The 24,979-nt window shown below is 45.4% G+C and overlaps 1 protein-coding gene across 2 annotated transcripts in view; it reads left to right on the top strand.

Annotated features, from left to right (window-relative positions):
• acss3 (acyl-CoA synthetase short chain family member 3) overlaps nucleotides 1-24,979 on the top strand; it is a 44,880-nt gene that overhangs the window by 4,002 nt on the left and 15,899 nt on the right. For both annotated transcript variants that reach the window (XM_030439573.1, XM_030439572.1), the window contains exons 3-9: nucleotides 348-536; nucleotides 2,605-2,739; nucleotides 4,637-4,777; nucleotides 5,586-5,666; nucleotides 6,025-6,120; nucleotides 7,653-7,804; nucleotides 17,185-17,288. In XM_030439573.1, coding sequence (XP_030295433.1) covers nucleotides 348-536; nucleotides 2,605-2,739; nucleotides 4,637-4,777; nucleotides 5,586-5,666; nucleotides 6,025-6,120; nucleotides 7,653-7,804; nucleotides 17,185-17,288 — 898 coding nt within the window. The remainder of the gene's footprint in view (nucleotides 1-347; nucleotides 537-2,604; nucleotides 2,740-4,636; nucleotides 4,778-5,585; nucleotides 5,667-6,024; nucleotides 6,121-7,652; nucleotides 7,805-17,184; nucleotides 17,289-24,979) is intronic.

Here is a 24,979-nt window from a genome sequence, read left to right as displayed (position 1 = left end):
TAATAACATTTCAGGAAACCCAATGGCATTTCAGGAAACACAGTAACATTTCAGGAAACACAGTAACATTTCAGGAAACACAATAACATTTTCAGGAAACACAATAACATTTCCAGGAAACACAATAACATTTCCAGGAAGCAGAATTTTTCAGGAAGCACAACTTTTCAGGAAGTACAATAACATTTCATGAAACACAGTTTTTCAGGAAGTAAAACATTTTCAGGAAACACAATAACATTTCAGGAATAATGACAACATTTGTCGTGTTTGACCTGCAGAGCTGCCGTCCAAAACGCATGTTGAAATGAAGCACCCTTCATTGTCTCCTCTACGTCTTGTTCCAGGTGTCCAGGTTAGCGGGAGTCTTGGTGAAGAATGGGGTACAGAAAGGAGATCTGGTGGTCATCTACATGCCCATGGTGCCGCAGGCCATGTTCACCATGTTGGCGTGTGCACGGATCGGTGCCCCACACAGCCTCATCTTTGGTGGCTTCGCTTCCAAAGAGCTCTCTGTTCGCATCAATCACGCCAAGGTTAGAAAATCATAATCACCTTATGGTTGCGAGTTCTCTGTACTTAAGCCATGTAGACAGGGCTACATAATATGTATTAAGTCAGTTTCACTCATTAAAAAAAACTAAATACAGGCTCATGTGATGGGTTTTTGTGCTTTTATACGTCCTAATTTGAAGCATGGTAATAATACAGCTGCAACTAATAATTTTCCATTTCTTTCACCCTGCAAAGTATCTGACACACCGAGGTGCCTGAGGTGCCCGAGGCTTCTTTGTGTCGTTAAGCTCAAAGTGAATCACTCACAGTGGAAAGCACTTGGCTTGCCTTTTCTTTTCACAGCCATACACTCGAGAATGATGTCAATGCTGTCTGCGCTGAGATTTCTTAACAGGGGAGCAGAAGAATGAATCGACCAACCTGACATTATTACAGGAAGTGTTTCTGGAGATAATAATCTTTGTTGAGCGATGTGTATACACGGATATGAATCTGGAGAAAAACGGTGTTATTAACTGTTACCAACAGCTAGTCAGGGTAGGCAGTTAGCTTTTTAGAAACGTAAAGAGCCACTGACAGATAAACAGATAACCCTGAAATGCACAATCATCTCCGTGGGAAGTTGTTATTGTCATTCTGTATCTGAAAGCCTCTTCTGTAATCAGCACTCGGCTGTTGGTAATTTTCCACCCTGCAGCTACTTGATCAAATGTCCAAACCCTTATTGTTGGGATTCACTGCGTCATTCCATTTTAGCATGGAGAAGAGACAAATAAATTATCTTGGTTTTGAAGGTGCAGTATGTAAAAAAAAAAAATTAAAAAAAAATTTGTTTGAATGATTAAAAAAATAACTGAAAGTAACAACAGAATGAGAAGAGGGTTTTGTCGTCTGTGTTGAGTTGCAGAGACATCTACAGGAGTCAAGTTAGCATGCTAATCTGCTAGCTCCTCCTCCTCCCTCCCCCTCTCCAAAGCTCCCAGCTAACAGCAGAGCAGCTACAGTTAGCAGGGTTTAGCGGTTACTCTGATGATATGCTGCCCCCATTTGTGTTGAGAATTAATTGAACACTTGGCCAATTATTACAAATATGCACCTTTTTAAGTATTCATCCCCTAATACAACGCCACAGTTAAATGGTAATTTTGTGAAAAAGAACTGCTAGATATCTACAAAAGTCAAGTTAGCATGCTAATTAGCTAGCCCCTAAGCCTTACAGACCGAATGCTCGCTGTGTAAACAACACCACTGACAACCGCAACACTCGCCACAGTCCAGGCCGCTAGCAGCAACAGCTAACTATCAGTTAACAGTTACTCTAATGATATGCTACATCCACTTTGTAGCATACAAAGTGGGTGTATGAATGAGTATGAATTCGACAGGTGGTCAGTTCTTACAAATATGCACCTTTTAAAGGGATTGAAAAAGAAAACTGGATTGTTTCTGTTTTCCTTGGAGTAGCAACTACAGAAACACAGAACAAAACAAGAGTTTAGCCCTTGTTTAGTCTATAATAGAGACCTGAGAGCCTGAGAGCATTGCAGTTTCACATAATTTAACTAATGTGCTGCACAGAGAGCTCATAGCTATTTTCTAATTTTCACGTCTTGTGCCTAGCTGGGCTTCTACATGTACAGCGTAATTTAAAAAATCCTGCTTTCTGTGTTCAGTGTCATTAAACCACAATACATAATAGGGTTTTGTAATGAACCTCAAAGCAAAGTATGCACTCTGTCCAATTTAGGGATCTTTCTTTCAAGGTGTTGGCATCTCTGCATCACATTTAAAAATCTCAGAACTTACAGTAAACACTCGAGCCTCTGGAGAAACACCTGAGGTGTGTTTGTGAGCCCACTGTTTACTATGGAATCATCATCACATGCATATTAATAAGGCTGATGTGGACTGAATCTGGAGCGCTGCCACAGGCAACAGCCTCATAACACCAACAGCCTGTTAAAAATGCAGCAGAACTGTTTGTCAGGTTGGCCGGTGCGATGGGAACGCAGGCTCCTGTTTCTTAATATATCTCCAGAATCATCTCGACACAATCTGATTCTCACCTCGTCTCTGTGTGTTTCTCAGCCCAAGCTGATGGTTACAGCCTCATATGGCATCGAGCCCGGCAGAAGAGTGGAGTACATCCCTCTGGTGGAGAAGGCCTTGGAGCTGAGCTCTCACAGGCCCTCGAAGGTCCTCATCTACAACAGGCCGAACATGGTAAGAAGCGCAAAGTACCGTAACGCCAAATCGGACAATGTGGCGTTGTTTCTAAATGTTGATTAGCTCAATCATGGAATAGCTGCTATAAGAGAGCATATACTCTGAATTTAAAGCATTAGATTATTGCAAAGAATAGTGTATGGATGGCAAAACACAATCCTGCCACAGAATGAGAAGATGAAAAGATGTGCAGCAGGTTTGAGAGAGTGGAAACAGTGTGTCTTGTGCGTCTGCAGCTGAGGGATGGAGGTTGCCACCTGTCAGAGGCAGCCTGGCACGGATCCTGTTTGAAAGCATGCTAAGCTGTGTCGAATGATTATACAGCACACACACACACACGCAAGGCTGGGATTTGCTTCGCTTTCACACAGGAAATAAAAGCAAGGCGCTGAATTACAGGCCTGGAAAACAGAAATTATCCCAAGAACTGATTGCACAGCGTCGCTCCTCGTTCCTCTTTGATTTCCCCTCCCTTCCTCCTCCTGTGTTATCGGTTACGCCATTTTTCCTCTGCCCTGACTCCCTCCGCGGTGTTCTTGTATCAACATCACACAATTTATTTTATCTGCTTTGGACACTCCGCCGATATCTATCAGTGAATTATCTGGTGGATTCTGAGATCTCTGTCAGGGCGTTGCGTCTTTATTTTGGGAGACACACACACGAGGCTGTTATCGGGGGAAGTATGGTAGTTTCTGATGAAATTCACTGGAAACTCAGTCCCTTAAAAATGATGCGAGGCACCGCTCTGAGGGCGGTTGCGGCCGCTTGATCGGGCAATCGGCAAGCAAGAGTCTGCGGCTCTGTGAGCAACATGGACGCTGTGTTAAATCAGGCAAGTTAAACTGAGTAAGGCCAGTAAAAAGTGTTGCATTTGTTGTCCGTCCGTCTTTGCGAAGGCGATATCTCAGAAACGCATCGAGGTAATTTCTTCTGATTTGGTACAGACGTCCACTGTGACTCAGGGATTAACTGATTCTATTTTGGTAGTCAGAGGTCAGAGGTCAAGGTCACCATGACCTGCCATAACTCAATAATTCAAACAATAAATATGCTACAATTTTACCATAATGTCTAATAGGATAGCGTGATGAAATCTTGGCTTTTGATATCCAAAAGGTCAGAGGTGAAATGCAAGGTGATATCATATGTTCAAATGTTCTGCCCATCATTCAATGGCATAGCGCAGGAACAGCTGACTGACTGGTATGCGACCACAAGGTGCTACTTCAAGTTGTCTTCATCACTTAATCTGCCAATTATTTTCTCAATCAATCCATTGTTTAGTCTCGGAAATGTCCAAAAAGTGCCTTCAAATTGCTTCTTTTTACCAGCCAACAGTCTAAAACCCAAAGACTTTTCATTTACTGACAAAGAAAGGCAGCAAATCCTCACATTTAAGAGTCTGGAACCAGCGAATGTTTGACATTTTTGCTTGAAAATTGACTTTAAGAGTCCATTATCGACATAATTGACTCATCCATTAACAGAATCTGCTCTCCGTCCTCTTTCCAAAGATTCTGTGTGATATTATTTAAAGACGTCTTAGTCTTGGACTCGTTCGCTAAGAACAAAAACGAAATAAATGATCAAGTCTTTTTCTCCACCCTCCGGAGATGATTTAAATGATAATGAAGTAAGACAATCAAATAGACTCACGGAAGACAGATGTCAGAGGAACAGATGTCAGACGTACGGGGTTATTAATCTGTGACGCCACGACTTCGTGGAGACTGATGGGAGCTGGAACGGAAACATCTTGTAAAGAGGTTATTATATCGCCACGAAGAATAAACTATGTCCTTTAACCGGTCTGAACTGTTGACTTTTACAGCAGTTTTTTCAGGATGAGAAGAAGTTTATGTTCCCTCGTATGTCTGTGTGTTTTTTTTAGGAGAAGGTGTCGATGAGACCGGAGCTGAGTCTGGACTGGGACGAAGAGATGGCCACAGCTCGGCCGCACGACTGCGTTCCTCTTCCCTCCAACCACCCTCTCTACGTCCTCTACACGTCCGGGACCACGGGAACCCCGAAGGTACCGACGTTGTGACCAGCAGCAGGGGAGGGGGGGGGAATGAGAAACCGATGTTTTATTCATGGGGTTCACAGAGTCATGTAAACGTACATTCTCACATGGATGAGTTATAGGATGTACTACACCGCCCCGTCAGTTCTGCACAGAAGCTCCGGTGTGACTCATCTGCTCTTTGACTGTGCAAAACAATCCGAGCCCAATCCAAACACCGTCACGCCGACATAAATAAGACCGAGCATTTCCACAGCGGGAGTCGGAGCTTTTCGCGCAGGAGGAAAATCGCCTGCAGGCGGTTTAAAATGGGGGGTGGGGAGAAAAAAAAAAGCCCAAGCTCCTTTTTTTTTTTTTTCCCGAATAGCATCATTTTGTCTTTGACCAACAGATGATATAAAATATCCACCTGCTGGCTTCTTTCTCCGGCTTAATAGTCCTGTTATTGCCAGCTTTTCTTTCTCCCCCCCCCTCCGTGAATCACTGCGACTTCCTCGGTTATTGCTGCGGGGAGACCATAACTTTGAGAGAAACTCTATAATTGCAGACATGAGGACACGCTATTTTTTTTTTTTTTGCTGGGGAATATTTATACCGCGCCATTAGCTAATAAAAGCCGGAAATTGGAATGGGTTTTTGAGGGGCGAGCCGTCTGAAAAACAAAACCCCGCCCGGGCCTCTCGGTGCGGCGGTGCGGAGCGACTGTTTAGATTCATATTAAACCCCTGCCTCTGTCGCCTCCTGCAATACCTGTCAACAGTCTGATGCCTCTTTTTTTTTTTCTCTCTCTTCTTCTTCTTCTTATCTTGTCCCTCAGGGTGTTGTGCGAGACACTGCCGGCTACGCTGTGATGCTGAAATGGACCATGTCAAATATTTATGGACTCAGTCCTGGAGATGTAAGGCAATAAAGCACCGTGTTCTTGGAGGGAACGCGCGTGGGAACAAAGAGCGCGCGGACGGCGGAGACGGATTGCTCTGCAGCCCGCGAGATGATTTGATCACCGCCCGGCAGTCATAACTTGTGTTTATTTTCATTTACATGACGTGATTTACACAACGGGAGGCTGTTTGATTTACATTAATGATGCCTTCAAGTGCAGTAGGCGTTAATATCAACATTATCCTCAATTTAAATTGCAGCTTCAAACGCATCAATTTAAATTGAGGATAATGTTGATGGAATTCAATCAGCGCTCAGAATAATACAGAGAGTCTAATCATACACATCATCTTTCCTTCTGGAACCTGTCGCAGGTCTGGTGGGCGGCGTCGGACCTGGGCTGGGTGGTCGGTCACTCGTACATCTGCTACGCCCCTCTGCTCCATGGCAACAGCACCATTCTCTACGAGGTAGGTGGCTGTGGACGAGGGCTCAACGTCCTCGCTGTGTAAATGCAAACGACAAATAACAGAGCGCAATAAAACTCGCAGGCCACCGCTCCTTTTCTCCTTCACCCAGCAATATCTGTGGCATGTATCACATAAGTTATTTTATTATTCTATTTGCTCATTTTTTGCTGACTGGTATAGTCGTTCCCGCGCCCCGGCGCTAAGAGGAAACACGTATTGACTGGGGAACAGACTTCGACACAACACCAGCGAGCGAGCGCCTGTCGGTTCTTTCCTCTCCGCCTTCTTTGCCTCCTCCATCGGCGCGGTTCGTCTTTCTTTTGCAGTGTTTCCACAGTTTATTCAGTTGTTTCCGCTTTTAAATTAGAAACAAGGCTGTTTCTGTTGCCTAATGGCGGACAAGCTCGCTTTATTTTTACCGGGGAATATCCAGCCAGAGTCCTTTTTGTCCATTTTCTTTCCCTGCAACTGTACATTAGCCAGGAGCGGCCTTAAGAACCGAGATGGATTAGGCTCTCACCAGGGCGGTCCAGCCGGTCGGATGGACGCCTCGGGCCACGATGGTCTCAGAGTCCGCTGCTCTTTACTCAAAACTCCTGCTTTCTTCTCCAGTGCTGCATTTCTGCCACAGGCAACACCTGTTTCAGCAATAAGGCTTAAAAAAAAAAAAATAATAATAAAAAAATGTCGCGTCATTTGTTTTGAGCAGCCTCTTGATGTTGAAGCATCCGATTATTTCAGGTGATGTGGCTTTGCCCTGCACCGCCCACGGACCGGTGGAGCACATTTTCTACGCGGGCTGATGATATGTGATTATTAACGTGTAACCAAATCTGCAGATGAGGGCTCAAAGGGATGATTCTGTTGATATCAACATGTCTTACGTTGTATTTCTCGTGCTGAAGGCCGCTCGTCGCAAGCAGCACTCAGATTTTTTGCGCTGTTGGGCGATCAATTAATCTGTTGTCCCTAAATCAATGTTTGACTCACGTGTTTCTTTGGATGCTGCCCACCTTTCCTGCCTTCCCTCCGATCAATACGCCGAGACAAATATTTATCCGGAGCGGAGAGAAATGACAGGCAGAGCTCGCCACGTCTGTTTGCCGCTCTCGTCGATCTGCATATGTCGCCTCGCTGTAGGGACGGGCTCTTTGAATGGCAGGAACAATAAGAAAATTGCTGCTGGAGGCTCTCGCCCGCAGGCGTCTTTTTGTCTTGATCCTTTTCTTCTAGACAAACAATACTCCTACAGTGCAACTGTGTTTTCTAATCCTTGGATTCCTGGGACCATCTGTCTGGAAGGCAGCCTCTCCATTTTAAACAGCTGCTCTATGAATATTCATGCCTCCGTAGTTAAAGGTTGGAGTAAATTTGTGCAGAGGAAATATCTGCCGTAATGTTTTGGAGCCTGCGTGGTAATCCGCGTGTCTGCTGTACGCTCCATGAGCAGTCCGTCCAGGTGATTTATATCCCTGCATCCGTGTTGCAATGTATGAACTTAACCAGCTGTTGCAATGCCGTCTGTTTTACAGGGTAAGCCCGTGGGGACCCCGGACCCCGGGGCCTTCTTCCGCGTCATGTCTGAAAACGGCGCCTCCTCCATGTTCACGGCGCCCACCGCCCTCAGAGCCATCCGCCAGCAGGACCCCCACGCCGACGTCGGGAAAAAATACCCCTTGCCAAGGTAGACGGCAACACTTTGTACGACAGGAGCACACAAACTGTTTCAGCAATGAATAGTGCATGAGGTGAAGGAACGCCTGTTACGTTGAACCATAGAGATGAGTCCTAAAATGACTGGTTTGAGCAAAAGATAATTAAATCAACAGAATCTATAAATCCTGTTCCACCCTTTGATGTGATTTTAATGTGCAAAAGCAACCTTGGAGATATTCTGAAACTCGTGACGGCGATTGTTCCCGGTTGTCCGACGTCTAGCGAACTGATGGATGTGAGTGTGAAAAGTTGTTTTCAGCCCTGATGATGATTGAACGTCTCCGATGTGAAAGAAGCCAACGCACAAATCGGGTGCGTTTGTTAAGAAGCTAAGCTGGATGCCAAGTAAGAGATTGTTTTGAATTGACACAACCAGAGACGTAACTACTTGTATAAACATGGTTTTTAATGGATGACCCAGCTGGATTTGTGCACACCCACGCATTACAAAATAGACAATAAGAATAATGTTCTTGTGTCGTAAAACTTCATAAATGCTGGTGCTTTAGTGAGGACTGAGGAAAAGGCGCCAGTGTTCGACGGCCTGAGTTTTACACAGGTCAGCTCTGGGGTTGCTACTGTAAGTAACTGTAGTTTGCACAGCTCGTATAAAACATCATAACGAGGCTCCACCATTTTTTTCCCAGTCTCCATACAAGACTTTTCAGATCGCTTAGAGTGCAAATCTCTCTGTCCGCGGCCGAGCCGGCTCTGTGCACTCTCTGCCATCATTACCGCGAGGTTGTTCCCTTGTTCTGGTCTGACCTACATTTCCTTTTTTCGCTCAATGAAAGCGGCGCTCCGTCCGCGTGACTCCTGTCCGGTCTGTCTTGCAGTCCAGTTGAGTGCCCTGCCACAGTAATCCTGCCGTTTCTCACAACCAGACGCTGATTTTCATACGTTTCCTAAAGTGAAGATCATCCGACCGTTAATTAATTCTTCTGCCTATCTGGGTTCGGAAAAAGTTTCCAGCTCCTCCTGGGGGGATCCTTAGGTGTTCCCAGATAAGATTAGTAATTCCTCCGGCGGCTTCTGGGACTCCTCCAGGGTCTTCTCCCGTGGAAGGAGGTTGTAGGCTGAAACCTCTAAAGGTCTGCACCCAGGAGGCGTCCTTATCTCGTGCCCCAACCACCTCGGCTGGCTCCTTTCAGAGCAGCTCTACTCCTCGCTCCCTCGTTAAAAAAGCACTAAAGCAGGCCGTGAAGATGAATTTGTAGGAAACCTTGTGGCCTATTATGAGTTCTGCTGAGAAAGTTAAAGTGAGAACAGTGCGGCTCAGGCCCAAACTCTCCACTGCAGGTTGTTTGTTGAGCTTTAAAACACCGAGAGCGATGTGTGAAAGCGTCTCAGGGCCGACGGCGCTCTGCACAGCCTGTCCAAGCCTCTCGTTAGTCTCCGACCATCTGTTGATTCGGAGCCCTCCTCCTCAGTCCGCAGCCCTCGGCTTGACCCGCGGGTGCTAATCAGGACGGATGGCGGACAAGCGGCAGGTCGCTGCGGCCCACCTGTATTAAATCACACCGCGCGAGCTTGTTCTCCCAGCCGCGGTCTCCGCTCATTCGCGTAAAAGGTCGTCTGTAGCTCCGAGTCGCACACAAACATTTTTCACGATATTGGTTTGGCCCGGAGAGTCCAGAATACTTGCCGAGATGATCACAACTGTTAATTATTTAGTGCGGCGCAGAGAAATTTGAACCTGAGGGGCTGCTGGGTGTCAAGTCGCCGCCTTCATTTTGTTCAGCAGTCTGAAAAATGCCTCTAAGCACACAATCATAAAGCAATCCTGAGCGCGGGTGACCCCTGGCCCCGGTGAATCATTCAGTAACTCTGGCATTGTGTGCCGAATTCCACGATCCGCGGTCGTTCGCCGCGCTGAATGCGTAGCAGCTTTTTAAAGATGCTGTCCTTGCAGACGCCGTTTATCCCCCCCCCCCCCCCCCGCGATATTTCTTCCTCGACCGTTGGCGGCGTTTTTCCGCTCGAGCTGCAGCCCGCCGTCACAATCTGCCATTTCCGTGCGACGTGCTGTTTCTGCGCGCACGGTTCTCGTTCTTAATGTGTCATTTCCCCTTGGAAGGAGGCAGGTTGGTGAAAGATTGCTGCGTTTCCCCCTCCGGCGCTGAACAAAAAAAAACATATCACCATGACACAGGGCAGCAGTACAAAGGAAGCAGTGACACATGGTTTCATTTCAGGGCTATTCAGTGTCTGGTCGTGGAGGTACTTCAGTGTTGGATGGACGCCAGTTAAGCCCTTTTTTTAAACTGAAAGTTGTTATCCTCTTGGATTTAAATGGTTTTGGTTGTGTAGAGAAACATAAATCCTTCAGACTCTGCAGCAGAAATGGTCCATCAAAGCCTATAATGTGGTATTTTGGCATTTTTCCGGATCTCCAAATGCTTCTTATTCCTGAAATCTGTGCAACGTAAAGCTAAAAAAGGTCATTTACGTGATCAAAATATTAAAATGATGTCATAAATTAACATTTCTGTCATCACATTCTGCGGGATAAAAACACAAAACACGTTAAATCCAAAAGATTTCCAGATGTAGAAACCTGAACAGGGTATTTTTGAGACTGTACGACTTATTTGAACTGTCTACATATTTCAGTTTTTGAGATGTGCTCATTTCTACGGCGTTTTGATCTTCTGATCTCGCTTCATCTTCAGGAGGAACTCAGTATTCCCCTCGTGCCTGCATTGGAGTTTTTTTGCGTATTGTGATGTTATATCTTGACTTTTTATGTGTCAGTTCTCCTCTCGGCTTTGAATCTGCTACACAAATCACCGGAAGATAATCCGCACTTCCGGAGGTCTTACTTGACCGTGTCTTCCTCCTCGCGGTGACACGGCCTCGTGTTGACTCTGCAGATTGCATTCGGTTCAGCCCCGTAGCCAGACTCGTCTCGGGGCGTGCCGGTTCAGCTGCACATGAAAAATTCATCCAAGCATAAACGTTTGTGACAATAACTCCCAACGGGGTCCGCGTGACGTCGACATTTTGCCGCTCCCTCGCGTGGAACGACGTGTCGATACATGTCATGCTGGCTTTTAATTAAAAGTGCGTAAAAACCTTTTTTTTTTTTTTTTGGAAAACTTCATGGGCTTCATATCAAACACACAATTTCATGCTAGAGGGGCCTCGAAGGATAATTTGATGGCGCTCGAATACCGTCTGCAGCTTATTGACACTGCGAGACATTTTACTCCCTCCGCTGCCCATTCAGCTGTAATAGCCTTGGACCTTTATCAATGCGCTTCAGCCGTATTACTTGTCAGCGCGGAGGTGAAAGCCACTGGCTTCGGGGCTGCGAGGGCGAGCGGCGCTCTCTGCATAAATGTACCGTGACAAAAAAGGGGCCGAGGACTCTTGTCAGTCTCGTTTTGAGGAGGAGGGGGGGAGAGGAAACTCACCGCTGCCCGAGAGCCTTGCTCATAAATGAGTGACAAAGTGACTCCAGTCTGCAGCACGGTGAAACAGCTGCTGAGAATATACCAGTGTCAAGTGTTTTTTTTTGGTGTTATGTTGTGGCTGAATTTCCATATTGCTCAGCTGCAGCTCAAGAGGCTCTCAATAAGTCATACCCGCAGACACTCGGGGTTCACGCCGCTTGTTTTTTGGAGATCGCATGTCCGTCTGTGTGGAAGATATCACTGCCAGCATCTTCAGCTGTGCTCTTGTTTTTTGGCCTAAATATCTAATTTACTCTCACAGCCTTTGACACACAGAAAATGTAAGTGTATGAACAGGCCACTTTGCGTGAACTTTAACCCCAAAGATTACGTCGTTTCGCACTTTATTTGCCGACTCCGAGGTCACGCTGTGGAAGATTAGCGCTGCTTATCTTTACGGTCTCGCACAGAAACACGTTGCGGTGTCTGATTGAAAGAGTGGCTGCTGTTATTGTACCTCACCTTGACCGGTACCCTGAGGTGAACGTCCGGATAAACTTAACAAGTGCTGCGTTTCTTCGGTTTCTTTGTTGGCCCTGCAGTAGAAGAAGTTGGGGCTTGGCGACACCAACCAAAATGACTATCTCTGTGTTTTCAAGCTGAATGGCGATAACACTAAATATATCTAGTTTTTTCCATGAGCGGGCTGATCCCTCAGTTGTAAGTCAAAGCCACATTTGAGATGAGAGAGGCGCCAGCTGGCAGTGCTTTACAGACGGTGCAGGTTATATAGTGCAACTTCACACTATATCAAACTATATTTCCTTTAGATATATCAGATATTGGCTCGCCCGGGGAGGCCTCAACTTTGAAACAGATGCTGATTAACGTCGAGCTAATTATTTTCCTACATTCAATAAGCGGATTCAAAATGTCAAGTGGCGAAGTTAATGAAGGTTGGGATCAACAAACAAGCTGCCGAGACGTGTTGGGAAACAAAGAGAACTGGAGATTTACCTTTGCGAGGCGGCTGGGTTTGCAAAATCACATGATCTGTGAAGTCAAGTTCTGCTCTTTTTTGTCCGAATAACAGTCGTTCTGTGTCCCATCACAACTACTGGCAGCCATGTTTGGGTTTATAGGTGACGATCAGCAAGAGAAGCAACTGTTTCTTTGTCCTCAAGAGGTTAACGCAGCTGTTCTAGCGTCAGTTTTATCAGAACTGGAGGGTATATTTCATTGAAAGAGGCTTTTTTCTTTCACTGGCTTTGGTCGGCGTTTGATTTACCAAACGGCTCTGCTGGTGGTATCACTCTCCTGCTGTTGATCTGACCGGTCGAAGCCCGTGATAGCCGGTGCTAGACAGATGGTCCGGCCCGATCACCTGCCAAGTAATTTTTGAAAGGTGTCTGCCCTTTTTCAAAAACAGTTTCCAAGGACAACTTCCAGGTCAGGTTAGATCTGATATAAAACTAGAATGTCACCTTCCTCCTTTTGTACTCACTCACAGATACCAGCCGTCTGAATACTCAAGATCCGTCTGTTATATCCTGAGAAATTAACAAAAATGATGAAAACAGCCTTCCTCACCATGTTAAAGACAGAGGGAAGCATTCCTGGATCAGCACCAAAGGTTAATGGGGTCGATTCTGGCCGATACTCATCCTCCATCCAAGTTTCTTGGAAAAGTTTTCATGGGAATCTGTTCTGTAGTTTTTTGTGAAACCTGCTGACAAACTATCGGACGCGGGTGACGCGTAAACATAACCTTCTCGGTGGAGGGTAAAACTTGCACATCGACATCAGTAAGGTTTAATGTATCGTGCTTGATCTGTTTGTAAAGAAAGCATAAAGGGAGGAGAGCTTCTCTTCAGATGTTTTTTCTGTGGAAAGCGGATGTTTACTCTGACTCGGTGCACAGTTCTTGAGCTTGGTCAGCGGCCAAACGATCGCCCTCCCACCACCAGCTCCGAGGTCACCGCGTCTGTATGAATCATCCAAAATTGAACTTCCACTGAGCCGAATTGAATTGAATCGGTGGTGCGGTGGCGTTTTACTGGAACACAAGGTCACTGCCAGTTCAGCCAATCAATCATTCATTTATCCAACATGTTATTTAACGTAGTTCCTGCGGGGGCAGAATCTATCTGACTGCTGAGTGAAGTTGTTAATCCAGAGGCTTCAGTATTACCCCCGACCTTCTTCCTTTCATATTTGACACACTCAGAGTGTTTGCTGAAGAGCTGTAGCTGTGAGTTCAGTAGGCTTAAAGGTCTTGATCAACATAAATACAAGGTCGGGAATAAATACTCATTTATTAAGTAGTGCAGTGAGGAATCCAATGCACAAACACATAATTAATCAAATTGAAGCTGTCAGTTTAATTAATGTGCTGATTGGGGAGTTCGACTAATCTATAAATAAAACAGCCATTACTTATAAATAGCGTTTGTCTCTTTGCCTATAAAATGATCATCATGTCTGAGACCTAATGATTCATTCCCATAGCAATGCTTCCTCCGGCATGTCGTGGACGTCCATGCTGTTGAACGAGACGTTCCGGTCCACGGGGAGTTTCCTGTATACGTCACCATCCAACCTCGCTCCAGTTGCCAAGCAACTTTGACAGTATTGGAGCCCCTTGTTGTTGAACAGTGGTATCATCAGCTATTTGAAACCACATATTTACACTTGAAATCTTATTCGGCCGCTGTTTTTGCTCAACCATGGTCGTCCAACTGTCACGACCGTGGTTGGATCCTTCATGGCCGGAGAATGGAAGGCTGCGTCCCCTCGAGTTGAGGCACAGACGAACAGTTTCAAGTGTTTTTAATGCCCCCAAAAGTGTAATTAAAGCCGACAAATATGGGCTATATGCTCTCTAATCCTTATGAAATGACAAACGAATCAGACAGACGTGGGTAGAGTTGCCAAAAACTCTTCTGTACGTCTTTAACAGACGAGATCGATTGATTAGAAAACCATATGAACACCAGGACAGTATTCCTAGTCTGTATGTTTCAAGTGCTGTCACAGAATATTACATTCACCTTTAAATTCCAGTATGGGCGTCTCAAGTCTCAGGTCTCTCCAGTGACATGAAGACAATGACTCATCGAGGCTAACGAGGAGATGCTGCTGTCGTGTTCCATTGTTAAAGGTCTTAAGATCGAGGTTATTGTATGACTTGTGAAATAAGTTTGTCTTGTTTTCTTTTGCATCATTTGGTCTCTATTTTTAACACACTGTTAGCTTGAATATTTACATTACAGAAGCACAATGTATTTTAAGTACATGTACCTACCTACCTGTGCAATCAGGACTGTCAGTAAGACTGACGACACATATAATGAGGTTTAAAACTAACATCCAGGTGGCTGATATCAAATGGTCATAGGAGGATAATGGTATTCCTTGAAGGTGCTCGTGGTGGTACAAAATGAGCAGTATATTTTAAGTTTTGTTCAGCTCACGGACAAGAATCCACTGTTCTCGGCATTGCAGCACCTTTTTTCTGCAATCCCAGCGTTACTGAAACACCAGAGAGAACCAGACTGCACAGACATTCCCTGAGACCTGCGCAGCGCTCGAGAAAGGGAATGAAATATTACCCAGGGAGAGAGGGCAAGGCAAGAAAAGATATGAGTCACTGGGGAGAGAGTGAAATGATGAAATAGTTTTGGGCCGGTTGCAGAAGATAGAATGTAACTTGGAGTTTGATTGGAGCTGGAAGGTCATTTCGCCATTGCGGAGGGTTGACCGATGAGTAATGACCAGCGGTCATTTGTGGGAAAGTTTAGCGATCGCGCCGGCATCCGCGGGCTGCGCTGCGGCCCTGGACCCTCCGCAGCCTTGCAGCAAGCGCCCAGCAGTGTTGTGAATTAGATATGAGCAGTCGTGGGCAGCCATCAGACTGAGTTTGGGGGGGAGAATGATGGGGGGGGGAGAAATCGGGGAGGCTGAAGGTGGAAAACCACAGTTATTCGGATCACTTGAGGGCATGGAAAAAGAGTTTTTATGAAGTCGGGGAGGAGCAGCTGTTGTTGTTGAAACAAGGTGGGAACTAAAGTCAGAGGGACGGATTCAGATTCAGTCCGTGCAACAGTCAGTTCCTCGACTTCATGGTTGCGTTTCCTGGGAGACAAACATCCAACCTGAAATGCCTTTGAGATGAGTCAAAATACATGTAATTTCAAATGGATGGGAAAAAAACCCGGGAATTTATTGTTTTCTCCCATTACTTTTAAAGCAAGAGGATAAAGACTGAGCCCTGAAGCTCCACACACACCTTTACCGTCCGGATAGTTGTGACAATAAAGAGGCAAAACCACCAGAGGCCGGATGGAACGACCCTTTCGGAGGGTGCTGCCTTGAAAGCGAACACATTGTGGACTGAAGGTGTTTTTCCTTTTTAAGAGCCCAAAGTCACATTGAAGAGTGTAAAGAGAAGTTATCAGCCAACCTGTCTCAACTGATAAACACGTAAAGATAAGAGGTAAATCACAAGTTCTCCAGCTGCACGGGTTTGAAGATCTCTCACTTAGTATAAATATGAAGTGAAGTGGATAACTAGTGTACTTAAAGAAACATCCTGTTCAAGGCAGGAATGTTGGGCCTTTTTTCTGCCTCGCCATTCTGTATGAAAGGTGTGAAGACATTGTTGTTCCGCCGCTGAGCCAGAAGTGCTGGTTGTAACAGAGCAGAATCGACGTCAATGGAAAAAAATGATTACAACCCACAAGTTGGAGATTTAAAGGGATATTCCGGTGTAAGTTTAATCCATGGTCTAACACACTGTGAAACTGTGTTAGACTCCCTCTCGAGAGATCGAGTTAGCAGAACGCTAGCTAACAGAGTTTTAGCATCCTCAGAAACGACCACACGACAACAATACACTGCAGTAAATGGGTCCAAATATAAACCGCCACCAAAAAGCCACAAATAATGCTCAGAAGAGCACCAAACTTCAGCAACAGTACAAATAGGGTCTCAGCACTTATTCTGGGGCATTAAAACTCCGCTAGCTAGCTAGTCCCGACGAGTCGATTACCGAGTGCAGTAGAGTTCTGCGGCTCATGGATGAAAATGTATGATTATGACTCCATGGAAAAGCAATCAAAGTTCATATGTGTCTTACCTGCCAGTTTATAACAGTTATTATCGAGAGCGGACAGGGAAAAGAACGGAATTGAGCATTTCTAACCGCACTCGGTAATCGTCATGTCGGGACTTCCCCGACCCAGAAGCTGATGGAGGAGAGTTGAAATCTGTTTTTAGCTTCCCAATAGAAATCCAGCTAAGCTAGCAGAGGTTAGATGCCCCGGACTATGTGCTGAGACCCTATTTGTACTGTTGCTGAAGTTTGGTGTTGTTCTGAGCATTATTTGTGGCTTTTTGGTGGTGGTTTATATTTGGATCCATTTACTGCAGTGTATTTTTGTCGTGTGGTCGTTTCTGAGGTTGATAAAACTCCGTAAATTAGCGGTCTGCTAACTTGATCTCTCGAGACGGAGTCTAACACAGTTTCACGGTGATTTAGACCATGGATTAAACTTACACCGGAATATCCCTTTAACCTACCAGCTAGCAGCTACTTGACGATTAGGGAGTTCTAGAGCTCCGTACCCTCCGTGCAGAGGATGAGATTAACTTGTACTGTTTCCTTGCACAACAAAGTTTAATTAATTGTTGAACTCTAAAATACCCGTCCTCTGTTATTTATCGTTGTCACAAGTGTTTGATCTGAGAGATGATTCTCTCAAAGTGTGCATATCGGCCGAAGACGGGTCTCAGAAACATCTTTGCGGTGTATTTTCGACAAACATACGACTTCAGACACCCTCAAGAAAAAGCACATTTTCTCTGTTGCACAGACGCTGTGTGTTATCCGGACAGAGCGGTGATGTCATGTTTCCTTTGAGGTGATTGACAGGTGCCGCCTGTGTCCCTGCAGGTTGCGGTCTTTATTCCTGGCGGGCGAGCGTTGCGATGTGGAGACGCTGGACTGGGCGAAGAAAAGCTTCGGGGTTCCCGTCCTGGATCACTGGTGGCAGACGGGTGAGAAAGTTAATTTTTTATTCCCTACTTTTCTAACAGACACAAATCAGACGATGGAGATCTGGATTTATGACGAGTTGTGATTTTTATGTCATTGACGGACTGTATTTAAAGCTGCGCCGGGGATGGTTTGGGATGCCTCTCTTATCAGATTCCATACATTCTGACTTTTTCAGTGCGAGGCTGCGTGTTTGACAGGATGTAGATAGCAGGAAATGGGATTTAAACCGACTCGGGGAAAGATAGCGGCGACACATTATGTTCTGTCCTGCTGCCTCTTTTGTCTCTTTTTGGTAAAAAAAACAAAAAAAAACGCATCGCAGCATGCCGAGCCGTCGCAGTTCACTGACTTGATGTAACAGGATTTCTGGTGGCTGAAGTTTAAAAAACCGTTGAACCATTTATCCCCGACCATCTGCTCCGTGCGTGGAGCTTCCCTTCCCCTGCGCGGTTCTAATTATATCACTTTAGTTGGGGTTGAGAAGCCCAAACTTTAATGGATTAAGTTCTTATGATACAGATACCCGAGGAATCATTTCAAGGACCTCGAAGCTCTTTTATTAGCGCGAACTGCGTGTGATGTTTTAATTTAGCTTGATCTTTCAAAACGCCGTCTCGTCCGACGCTTATCAAGTGTGACGAGACTATAAATGTGGTCTCTGCTGTATTTTATTAGTCCACTGACATTAACTTGGCCTTGAAGAGGAGGCATAACTCCAGAAGATCACTATTCCATGAAAGGCTGGCACATTTTTATCATACTTTCCCGCTTTGATTAATCCCTCCTGTGATTTGTGCCGGGGACCGGGGGGATCGGGGCCCTTCTCCTGGAGAAATTACGACATTAAAGAAACCCTGCCGTTTGAATTTTTTAAGCTTCCCCGGGAACTGATTGTCACGCGGAGTGATGCGTCGTCGTTCGCACTGGATCATTTGGAGAAAACACGCCATTCCTGTGATTAAACGCGCACATTTTGTAGGTTTGTTTCTTCTCGTCAATATTTTTGCCATTTCCGCCTAATAAGACGAGCCACCACGGATCTCCTCGTCCAGCCGTGTGAGACAAACTCTCCCAGGGAGCTTTTCTTCGACCGGTCACGTTCCGGGGCTGCATTTAAACTTTAAGGTCTGATTGAGTTCACTTAATGTTTAATTGACTCTGCACCCGTGCGAGACGCAGAGTGACCGGCCGAGATGTGCGCTTAGGAAAGAGATAAAGGAAAAGAAAACCAATCACGGGCAGCTTGTCCATCACTTCAGGAGCGGAAATTGAAATAGCTTCCCCCCCCCCCGACAACTTAATAATGTAGTGTTTACCATCTTATTCCTGACTTTAAGTCGAAAAACACAACAAAACCAGAACCCGACCGAGTGCATGTGAATCCCGTCGATTCTCATTTCGCAAGATTCCAATAATTTGTGTTTAATCAGCCGCGCTGCAGAAGGTCTTTAAGTCTATTAACACTGTCAATATCTCAGGGCCACACTGCACCGGTGCACTCTGAATGAATGTCATGCTCACACAGGTCATCGTTTTAATGCTCATGCTCTTTAACTCATCCGGTGTTTGTACATTAGAGAAAAGAGGAAGAGCGAGTTTGCAGTTGTTTTTCGCAAGTGTTTTTTTTCTTCACCTCACAATTGACCCATTATGCAACACGGCTGTTGTGGGCCTTGATGATAACACACAGCGTGTAATTGGAATGTGAGTTCCCGGCTTCCCCTGCATTGTTTTCTGAGGGCCTCAGTTTGTAACGGCTCTTGAATGGGTGGCACCCTGTTAGCCTCTCGGATGGGAGACCCGAATCCAGGCAGCGAGCCATCATGCTAATGCCGACAACTTCCAGTCAGCTGTGATGAATGCGCCGGCGACAGCCAGAGAGCACAATTGGACGTCTCTTTGTTTTGTAATATCCCGCCCGCGCGAAACGGAGGGATCGATGCGCGGACAAGACGACGCCTCTGTGTTAAATATGGAATCGATACTGTTGTTGGAGCGTTGGAAAGCCGTCGACCTTGAGTTCTGATCCGAGCGTGGATTGGCTCGCTCGGCTGATCGGTCCGTCCGAGCTCAGTGGAAGTGCGAAGAGCTCGATGCTGCAATAATGCAGAAGTATGACTCGACAGACTCTTGTGGTTGAAATGCTCACCCTGTTGAGGACTCATTACAGATGTACTGCATTCTAGTTCAAAGCATCATTTATAGATCAGACAGCTTTGGCCAGAATTGCCTTTTTTTCTCTCAGTTTTTAGCCCTTTTCACAAAAACTTTGTTGGCAGGTATTTAATATAATCTACATGATAAGGCACAAACACTTATGGATGTATAAAACAGTAGACCAAAAGACTCTGATGTATTTTCTTTATAGTAATTTGGACATTTACCCGTTTGTCTGCAATTTTGAGGGCAACTTCGTGACCGTAAACGTTTGTGAGATGGGGAGCTCAAAATCCAGGGTGTCACTTTACTTAACATCACTTTATTTGCACACACATTAAATTCTGAAAAGAAAAAATCTGATAAATATCTACTGATCTGCTGATAGCCGCCCCGTCCTGGGTGGTTTCATCCTGTATCTGCACTTGTTGTGCTTCTGTTCTCAGCTGTGAGCTCGTACAAAAAACTGAAATTAAATAAATTCACAGCGGTGCAATAATGGCAGAGAATTCCCCTCTCCGCGGTGTTTTCTATGCACAGTTTAAACATCCATACGCTGATCTTTTATTACATAAGGCTTCTGGTGAGCATCTACTGTTTATGCGAGCAGAGCGGGGGAGTTGGAAGGATTAGGAAAATCGGCAGCAATGCACGCAGGCGAACACAAAGATTATGATATTTGAACGGCTGTTGGTGCTGTGAGATTTAAACGTCTTACTCCTGTTATGTAGAACACCTCCCGTGCTCTCCAACCCGAGCCTCCGTCTTTGAATGTCTGCCGGCCGGCGGCGCGGTACGTTTTTTCGACTCAACCGACACTCGGATGTGCCGAGCGGGGATGTTGATTCCCATCTCTCTCCCCCTGCAAGCCTCAGTGTTTGTGAGATCACATTTCATTCGACTTGAGCGTAGGGGTTGTTTGTTTCACTCTCAGGTTTGAAACTCACTTCCTCACACACACACACATGCACCTGAACCGAATTGTGTCACACTTTGTGGCTAACCCCAGCCAGGTGATTTATTGAGTTTGGAGAAAAAAAGAAAAAAAAGCTCTGGCGCTCTTCTTGATTTCTGTCTCGATGTGTAAATCCCATTGGATTCTTCACCCCCCGCTAAACTCAATAACTGGCAGCTGCTGGCGGCCAGCGCTGCAATCCAAATGTGTTCTCCACTTTTTTCACGGTCGAGCGGGTCACTCCTCGCCTCACTTTTCTTTCCCTCTGTGTCTCAGGCAGTGTCACTACGAGCATGTGTGGGTGTAAAAAGCCTCTGTTGTCTTATACGTGATCATTAAATCGTCATTAGTACGTCATTTCTGAGGGAACAGAGCAACTTTGCAGAGCTTGTCTCAAGCTGTCTGAGCTCACCTGGACATTCCAGAAACGCATATTTTTCTGTCAAGGTAGAAATATTGTATCTGATTTTTGTGGTCTCATGTTGTCTCATTCTTTCAACACTCAGTCATAAATACGCCAGGTTCTTTTTCGTCAGGATCAGTGCATTATTCCATGAAAAAAATAATAAAAATGTCCAAAAACGCCCCTGTAGTTTTTGTGTAATCCTGCTGACAAACCAATTAACCATCGCACAAAACGTCAATGGGTGAAAATGAGCTCCTCGGCGAAGATAATTAAGACGAAAGAAGGAGGTGATTTACAGGTGCAGGGATTAAGAAAGTGGATTTTTGAGTCTCCTTTCCAACTCGCCAAATTTAGCGATTTTCTGTCGCAGCGTCAATAATTAACAAGTCGGGAAGGAGACAAAAAAAATCAACTTTCTTAAAAATTACACTTTTACCTGTCTTGCCCAAAGGCTCAATGAGTACCAAACATCATGCGGCGATGCTTCGAACATATGCGGTTTGAATTATTTTCATTGTCTGTGCTGAACTCTTTCACGACTATAAGATGTGAAACCAAATTGTGGAAATTGCTCTTTGGAATTTCCCAGAGCCCAAAGTGACGTCTTCAAATTCCCCTTCTTTGTCCGACCACCAGCCTGTGGGAGGAAAAAAAAAAAGATTCCCCCAGGAAATTCTGTCTCCATACGACAGGAGGTCATACGTATCCTGTACAAACGTTAAAGTCTGGATAAGGATAGTGACGATCGCTCTGTGTGTTTATATCTCATGGTCTTTGCAACCTAGCGATTCAAAGCTACTGTAGATTTGTTTACAGAACAAGTTAGCAGACTCCCTCCTATCCCTCACTCTGGCTAGAGGTGAGAAGCTCTTCATCACCCCCTTTGCTATGTTGTTAAACAGATAACCATGTATAGGAGGGGAAGCTTCCTGAGCTGCAGATATAGTCTGAACATTTGGGAAGACTTGTCAGGATTATCACGGCATCACTCCGCGCAGACAGACGTGCTGTTATCTTGCTCCTCCATCATCGTGTTTTATGAATCTCAAAGTGAGTCTTCTTCGTCTCTCCTGGAAGGTCAAGCGAGCCGAAATTCCACAACACACTCCAAAACACAAAGATTCTTCATTTAGTCTCGTAAACGACAAAGAAAAGCAGCAAATCCTTACGTTTAGGAAGCTGGAACCAGGAAATGTTTGACATTTTTCGCTGGAAAAATGACTGAAAACATGTCAAAACAGTTGGAGATCCGATGGAAGCACTTTACTGGAGGGAAAAGAGAAACTAGTGATGTTCATCAAGTCAACATTTCATTCAAATCCTAAATATGAAGAAACCTTCTGCTGCTTTTGTGTTCTCTGTCAAAATACCAGAAGAAAGTCAAGTTGTTCGTTCGGATTCCAGAAGATGGAATGATGGAGACGGTTTGAAAATCATCAGTCTGATCGATTCATCGACCGGCTGTCGCAGCTGTAGTTTAAATGCATCCGTATTTCGTGATGACAGTCAGGCATCGAGTGTCTGCAGAGGATAGAAAACGTTGTGTACACAGTTTCCCTCCGCCTGTTCTGAGTTCATAAGTCACCCTGCTCAGTGTCACCCTGCGCTGTTCGACCGTCTCCACGGAGACAGGACATCCATCAAGCGACTTTTTAGCAATGTCGCCGCATTGATGACTCTCCTTCATCTCCCCCCCCCTTCAGACAGAAGAGAAGCAACTCTGTCAGCGGCGAGCGCTTTAGCATTCAAGGCTGGTTTCCTCATCACAGAGCGACAGAGACGGACTCCTCCTAAAGAAACTCATTATAGTCAAAACACCTGAAAAGCAGAGTTGTTCCCCCCCCCCGGCTTCCAGCTCAGTGGGTATAAACTAATTTTTCAAACTTGTGACAGTCTTTTAGGCCGCTCTCTCGCGCATTTTAGCTTCTCATGTGTAAATATTGATAGATCTGCCCTTCCACTTGTTCGGCGGGGGTTGTTCTTTTGTAGTCGCTGGGTAGAAACTGAACAGAATCAAATCACCGGCGCGGTCGCTCATTAATCTTTCCGGCTGCGCGCTTGTAATCCTGGAATGTAATATTCAGCGGCCCGAAAAGCTGTAATCGATGGAGAGGAGAAAAAAAAAAAAAAAAAAAACGAGCACCGTGAGCAACGATGGGACGAGCGGAGGGGTGGAAAGTCGAATGATATGAGCTCCTGCTGTGTTTTCGGGGAACAGGTTAGCATCACACCTGGATTTGTTGACCTTAAATCTGACACGTCTATATATAACTTTCTTGACAATAAAGAGCTGTGCAAAGATGATGTATTTTTAATGTCATTCAGGGATTTAGGCTGCTCATTGGGAGCAATTTGGGGGTTCAGTATCTTGCTCAAGCAGCTAAGAGGAGCCTTCTGATTACTAGACGACCAGCTCTACCTTCCGAGCTACAGCCGCCTAGATATGGCTGTTACATCCATCACGTTAGGAAAGTTTAAGGTTTAAGAGGATAAGTGCGAATTTAATGGATGTTTTGTTGTCATGCTGTTTTGTTGCCGACCGCCTCTCCACGCTGGGCTGCCTGTGGGCTGTAGACGTGGATGGTCTCGACTGGGCGAAAGCAGCTAAGGTTGAAAGATAAATATAAAATAAAATATATTGTATTACCAGTTAGGGTTCCCTGCAATAGCAACTTAAAGGTGCACTATGCAACTTTTTTTAAAGGCCGATAAACAGACGGAGCTCTCGGTCCAAGGAGTAGCAGTTTGCAATAGCTAATAGTAATAATATATAAACATTAGAGAACAAACCTGGGAAATGCTTGAGAGGTGCTCGTACTTGTCCGTTGAAAAAGTGAAGGGACCCTGAGGTTTGTGTACAGAGTTATTATGTGTCAGAGTTGGAATGAGCGGGAGATAAAGGTCCTAGAAGTTGTTGTACAGAACATCAGGGTGAAGAACATGCAGTTTATTTTCAATTCCCTTTAAGTGGAAGCTTTATTTATTATTTGGTGATGTGTGTGTGTGTGTGTGTGTGTGTGTGTGTGTGTGTGTGTGTATATATATATATAAATAAAGAGTTCCTGGCTTTATAAATAATAAGTGAAATAAAATATTTTTCACTAGATTTTGTTTTTTGATCACAATACGTTTGAGCCCCAGACGCCCGTCGCTGTCAGACAGAAGTGTATTCTCCAGCTCCGCATTGCGAACCCGCTCCATCATCACTGCGCAGCCCTTCATTCATCAGCCTGCGTGTTAAAAGATGCATCATCCAGCTCGCTGGACAACTTTGACTTCTTTTTAAAAAGCTGGAAACAGTTCATCAGCGCTGCCAGGCGCATACAGATGAAATATTAAAGACGGCTCAGGGTTTCGGTTCGTATTATTTTCCCATCCGTCCCCTGGCGGCTTTCTTTACCTCGCAGCCAACTGGTGGCTGTGTGTCAATTTGGATTCGAGAACGGCCGCGTCACACAAAGAGCTGGAGTCGCTTCTAACACACACCTGCTCTCCTCAGACCTGCAGAAGACGTGGTCAGCTGAGGTGATGTATAGCAGAGGAGGGGTCACGGGTTAGAGCGTCTCAGGTCCTTGCATTTAAAACATTGTTGACAGGACATTTCTGTGCAACACACAGCCGTAGATTGACTCTTTGTCAAACATACATTTCATGAGTGAATGCCAGATTTACACATTCTTTCGCTAACAAGCTCACGGGATCGACAATTGATTAAAAGATTAAGTTTCCCGAGTCAGACTGGAAGTGATCGGTTTGCTTGTTATTCCCATGCGAAGCGGACTCAATCATTTCTCGGCACCCCCCTTCGGCTGACATCTGATCTGCTGATTCATCCTGTTCCCTCCACACAGACATTACAGCACGCCGCTCTTTACTGCACCTGTGATTTCTCCTCCACCTCCCCTCCTTCACCCTAATTATCGTTGCATTGTTTGTGTGCTTCCTCCACATGCACGCAGACCCACATATGTATTTGCACCCCCTGCTAACCCTGCACACACCCGGGACCGACGTGCATGCGCAGCCTGTCACCTTTGAGCCACCTGAAGCCACCGGCTCCCTTCCCTTTATGTGCATATGAGAAAATGTCTGCTATTTCTGAGGCTGATAATAATCTGTGCCGCTATTTTAAGACCCAAGTGCCACTGGCGGCGGGTGGAGGGGGGGTGGGG

The sequence above is a fragment of the Sparus aurata genome, chromosome 14, assembly GCF_900880675.1.
Source record: "Sparus aurata chromosome 14, fSpaAur1.1, whole genome shotgun sequence".
NCBI classification, from domain to species: domain Eukaryota; kingdom Metazoa; phylum Chordata; class Actinopteri; order Spariformes; family Sparidae; genus Sparus; species Sparus aurata.
The sequence above is the reverse complement of the archived record's forward strand: the minus strand, read 5'-3'. Positions and strand labels throughout refer to the sequence as shown.